At 64.8% G+C, this 5,073-nt stretch overlaps 1 protein-coding gene across 2 annotated transcripts; it reads right to left on the bottom strand.

The window, feature by feature from the left end:
• Positions 1-1,367: 1,367 nt before the first annotated feature.
• AP5B1 (adaptor related protein complex 5 subunit beta 1) lies at positions 1,368-5,073 on the bottom strand. Of its 2 annotated transcripts, XM_069566263.1 has the most exons (3): positions 4,640-5,073; positions 4,103-4,272; positions 1,368-3,998 (listed from the first exon to the last, which is right to left on the bottom strand). In XM_069566263.1, the coding sequence occupies exons 2-3, from the start codon at positions 4,250-4,252 to the stop codon at positions 1,515-1,517; spliced, it is 2,634 nt and encodes an 877-aa protein (XP_069422364.1). In that variant the 5' UTR covers positions 4,253-4,272; positions 4,640-5,073; the 3' UTR covers positions 1,368-1,514. The 2 variants fall into 2 exon arrangements, with proteins under 2 accessions (XP_069422364.1, XP_069422365.1); XM_069566264.1 differs by lacking the exon at positions 4,640-5,073 and having other exon boundaries at positions 4,103-4,334.

The raw sequence follows: 5,073 nt of genomic DNA on the forward strand, positions 1-5,073 counted from the left end.
TTCCACCTCTTTGCTCCCCAGAATTGACGTGTTTCAAAGGTCGTGTTTCAAAAATCCTATAGACAACTTCCAGTCTCTTCACTTAGTCCAAGTTCTAACCTACTCCAGACCCTCGTTAACATTTGCAGACTTAGCTTCTGTTTCCTGGAACTGAACACTTACTGGTTTGGCAATGGCTTGCCCAGATCACATGTCAAGTTACTGCAGCAGCTCCAGCTTGGGACAGACCTCCTCCTGACCAGCTCTGCCACAGCCCCACTTGTCCTGAGCCCTTATTTCCTTCCCTTGCCCACCCCAAACAGGAGGGGAAGATTGGGTGCCCAAGAGGCAGGGGCCAAACAGCCCTGTTCCCCAGAGCAGTAAGGCCCACGCCTCTGGCTGTCCACCCAGCACTCACGAATGCTGCTCTTGCAGCCTCTGGGGGACATCCAGGGCAGGGAGCGGTGGGGACGCGGCCCTGTGGTAATGGAAACCTGCTCCACGATGACAAAACATGATTACCAACCAGCTGGGTGACTGTTGGAAAATCACTCAACCCCTCTAGCCTACAGATTTCCTCATCTGTGGGGCCCTGCTGAGCTGTTGCAAGGATGAAGTGAGGCAACGTGTGTGGAAAACAGCTTGGTGACTAGTAGCAGAGTTGGCCTTAATACATCTGAACTCTAAGTATCTTGCATATTTGGAAAAAGGACTAGGGGAACTGTCTCCTTACCTGGCAAGATTCTTAGGTCCACAGAGTGGGCTTATCCCTGGGTTGGGAATTTCCCCTGGAGGAGGGCATGGCAACCCACTCCAGTATTCTTCCTTGGAGAATCCCATGGACTGAGGAGCCTGGAAGGCTGCAGTGAGGCACAGTCATCCTAATTTCAGCCCAGATCATGGGAGGTCCGTTCCATCGGCCCCCAAACCTTACTAGCAGATCCTTCCGAGTTGGCTCCAATCAACACAACCCAGAAACCCCTTTGCTAGGGCAGGGACCACCAGGCTGCTGCAGCTTCCTCTCACTGCTTCTCCCATTGGCCCACCATCCTAGCTAAACTAAGCTCCGGGTGCAGGGACCTTGCAAAGCTCTCGAGTTGAAAAACACTGGCTCACAGGTCAGGTTCAAGCTCAGCTTCATTTCCATTCCTAAGTTGCTGGGTGGTTTGGGGAAAGGGTTTTCCCTCTCTGGGAAGCAAAGATGTGGCTCTTTTTTCTTCTATCTCCTGGGCAGGGATTCTAGAGAATGCTAGGCATATCTGGGCAGGAAGGAAGTTTGATGCCCTGCAGTCTGGGGGTTCCATAGCTTGGAAACTCTCCTAGAGCCTCTGAACCCCATCCCAGATGCCTGCCCCCAACCAGGTCCCAAAAGGAAACAAACCAGTCAGTGCTGTTAGCAAATGTAATTTTTTGTGTTTTAAAGAAAGGAGCCACAGTGCTGTGTCCTGGTTCTCAGCAGCCCTTCCTGGGCAAGAGCCTGCAAAGGCCACTGTCCTGTGGCGACCCCCCGCCAGCCCCCAGCCTGGCTCCCGGGCTCAGCCATCTGCTGACAGCCCACGGAGGTAGTCCCCCGCCAGGGGCAGCACGGCCCAGTCATCAGTCCGCAGGGCCACAGGCACTCCGTCCGCCTGGGCTGCCTCCAGCCGCAGCAGCAACCGCGAGTCTGGGGGCAGACGGATGGCTATAAGGTAGCTGACAGGGGGTTGGGCCACCACCACAAAGGACTCCAGGTGGTGGGACACCAAGGCCTCCAGCCCCCCTGGCCCGAGAGGGCACCACAAGCGACTCTCGGTGCCCTTTGGCAGACAGGAGCCCCAGAGCTCCTCAAAGAAGTCCAGCTGGGCCCCCTCGGGGGGCCGGGGGAAAGGCAGGAAGAGGTCAGCGAAGGTCACAAGCAGGGGTGGCAGGTGAGTGTGGCAGGTGAGGCCACTGGGTGTGGTATACAGGGCACGCACAGTCAGCTTCGCAGGAGCTGGGCGTCGGGGCTGCAGAGGCAGGAGCAGAGGGCGGGTGGGGCGGCCAGGGCACAGGCAGGGCATGTGGACAGCCCCCAAGGGTGCGTAGACCTGTCCTTCCACACGGAAGCGCAGCTCCAGAGAATACACCGGTTCCAGCACCTCCACCTGGAGCCGCAGCACCGGGACTGGGCCCTCGGCTCTGCGAGGACCCACACTTAGCCGAACCGGGGCCGGAGCCTCCTGCACCATCAGCGCTGCAGCAAAGCCCTGGTTCTCGGCCACCAGTGAGGAGGCCAGTGCAGGTGCAGCAAGGGAGGGGCCCAGGGCTACCCCGAGCTTGGGCCCTGCCAGGTGGGCCAGAAGGATGTAGTAGAGACGTGCATGGTCCTGCCCATCAGGGTCCTCCAGTTGCCTGGCCAGCGCCTGCAGCAAATCCGCCAGGCCTCCCCCAACGCCTGCCCGCAGCAGGGCCCGGCAGACCCGCAGCAGGGCCTGCTGGAGGCCCCAGTCCTTGCAGTGGGTGGCTGCAGCCCTCAGAAAGCTGAGGGTGGCACTCTGGGCATCCCCGTCTGCCACCCTGGCCAGCATCTGCAGGTGCCAACGGAGGGCCTCCTCTCTGCCTGGCCTGGACACCACCTCCTGCCGCAAGGCCACCCTCAAGGGTTCCTGCAGCTCAGCGCCCACTTGATCCAGGAGGTCTACGAAATGGGGAGCCAGTGCAGGCCGGGTTCGGTACAACTGGGCCAGTCCCTGGGTCAAAGGTGTCAGTACCACAGGCTGCCTAGCCAGGCAGTGAGCAACTAAGTATGAGGCCTGGAAGCAGAGAGTAGCCAAGGCCCGGGGGCTGTCGTCCAGGGCTGCCCTCTGTCGCAGGCCAGCCAGGAGCTCCTCCAGATAGTGCCGGGGACTCCGATCCTGGCCCTTTTCCTCCTTTTCTTCATCTTCCACACAGAGCAGACACAGCAGGTGCAGGCGGGCCAAGAGGGCCATCGGCTCATTCAGGAGGCTGGGCAGGAGGCCACGGCAGAGCTGGGACCCCAGCAACAGTGGGGCGGCCTCCTCATCTGTGGGTCCCAGCGGCCAGTTCTCAGGAAAGTTCAAGAGACAATGCAGGTAGAAGAGATGGATGGGCAGGGGCAGGGCCGGGTGCTGAGCAGCCAAGGTGAGCCGGCGAAGCAGCAAGGCCTCGTCCTGGGCCGTGAACAGGGCCTCGCCGAAGGCTGCCTTCAGGGCCAGCATGGCGTGCAGCAGTGTCAGCTGGGCTGTGCCCAGCAGCCGTACCAGCTGTGGCTTGAAGAGCACTGGTGGCTGTCCCCGAAGACCCCGCAGGGCCCAGCCCAGGAGCCACAGAAGCTGGGCCTGGGCCACAGGAGTGAGCAGGTAGGAGGAGTCCAGAAGCTGGGCCACAGTGGCCCGCAGCTCCCGGGCCTCCTCAGGACTGAGCTCCAGCGCCGCAAGGCCACACTCGCCCTCCTCAGCCGCCGGCCAACTGGGTGCCTGGGGCTGAAGGTGGACCTCACCCTCCTCAGCTAGCGTCCAGTTCCAGGGACCACCCTCCATGGAAGAGTCCCCAGCCGTGAGCAGGCCCTGCAGGCCGGCTCCAGCCCTGGCTTGTATCACCAAGGCGTTTCGCAGAGCAAGTGCCAGCAGCAGGCTGAGAGGCTGGGCCGGGCCCTCGCGTCCCAGCAGGGCCCGCAGCAGCCCCAGGCAGCCCCCCAGCAGCCCCGGCCGGCAGCTCTCCAGTTCCCGCAGGCACTCCCACGCTGTGGCCTGCAGGGGCCGCTGTTCCGAGGCAGGGCCGAAGCTTCGCCCCAGATCGCGACCCGAGGCCAAGCCCAGCAGCAGGGGTAGGAGCCGACCGGAGGCTCCCGAGGCGGGGCTCAGCGCACCTCCTGCCACCAAGGCTGTGGTGGCCGCCAGCAGCAGGGGCCGCCGCAGAGCTGAGGGCCGCGGGGGTAGGAGGACCAGAGTGTCCAACAGAGACGTGGCGGCTGCTTCGGCAGCAGGGGCGTCCGGCCACAGCTGGGCTGGGTACTCCAAGCTCAGAGCCAGCAGGGCAACCTGGAGATGGGGGAAGGCGTGGGGTGGGCATCACGAAGTTGAGGGTCGGGACACGGTGCGCTGGGATAAACACCTGGGACCAGGGCTCGGGCAGGGGGGCCTACCTTCATCGGCTCGCTCAGCTTCTCACTCCTCAAGTCGCTTAGCAGGTCACGACCCAGATCCTCACCCTCGGGACCTGCCATGAAGGCGGACGGGCTGGCCCGGAAGGTGCCCAGGCGCTGGGCCCAGGTTTCCCGGCTGAAAGGCCCCATGGTCGGGCACACAGATCCCTCTAGAGAGAGGCGAGGGAGGAGGGTCAGACGTGCGGCCCAGGACCACGCAGGGCCCTACGGCCGCTAGAGGGCGCTCGAGCCGATGCGCAGACCCCAAAGGGGCCGCCCTCGGCCGCGCTCAGACACCAGCGAGAACCCCGCACCCGGGTCCCGAGATGAAACCCAGAGGCTTCGGGGGTGACGCTGGGGCGGGCTGCCAGGGTCCCCGCGGGGCAAGAGCGCGGGGAGCAAGGGCGGGGGCGCCGGGCGGGCCGCTGGCGCGGGGTGCGTGCCGAGAGCTCATTAGGCTACCTGCCCGCAACCGGCACCGAAACCACAGCACCGCCCCGGCCCCCGGCGCCCGCGGTAACGGACCGGCCCTCTCACCCTGCCTGACTCAGCCGACGCTGGCGCTGGAGACTGCCGGCTCCTTCCGGGCTGGCGGCGCGGGGCGTGGCGCACGGCGCGTGGGCGGCCGAGACGGGGCGGGCCCCGCGCGGGGGCGGGGCCGTAACGGGTCCACCACCTCCCTCGCCCTCCCGGCCGGCAGGTGCCGACTCGCCGGTTTCGCTGGGGCTGAGTAACTGTCCCGCTCTGCGCAGGCCCCCCTTCCCCGAAACCGCCGCAGGCCCAGGCAGAGGCGGTGGAGTTGGGTGGGCCCGGGCTCCCGGTGCCCGGGTCCCCGTGGGCGCGCCGACTGCAGTCTCGGGGAGCTCAGGTGGCCAGCGGCCGAGGGCCCGCCCGCCCGCCGGGATGCCGAGAATGGCAACCCGCGCGCCCCGCGCCGGCGCCTGGGCGCAGCGCACCCTAGTCCAGCGCCC

Source organism: Ovis canadensis, chromosome 21 (genome assembly GCF_042477335.2).
Source record: "Ovis canadensis isolate MfBH-ARS-UI-01 breed Bighorn chromosome 21, ARS-UI_OviCan_v2, whole genome shotgun sequence".
Taxonomy (NCBI): domain Eukaryota; kingdom Metazoa; phylum Chordata; class Mammalia; order Artiodactyla; family Bovidae; genus Ovis; species Ovis canadensis.

Coding starts and splice junctions, on each gene's coding strand:
- AP5B1 (XM_069566263.1), bottom strand. CDS start 4,252: ATGGGGCCTTTCAGCCGGGAAACCTGGGCCCAGCGCCTGGGCACCTTC. Junction 3,999..4,102: donor AGCTGAGCGAGCCGATGAAG/GTAGGCCCCCCT, acceptor CCCCATCTCCAG/GTTGCCCTGCTGGCTCTGAG.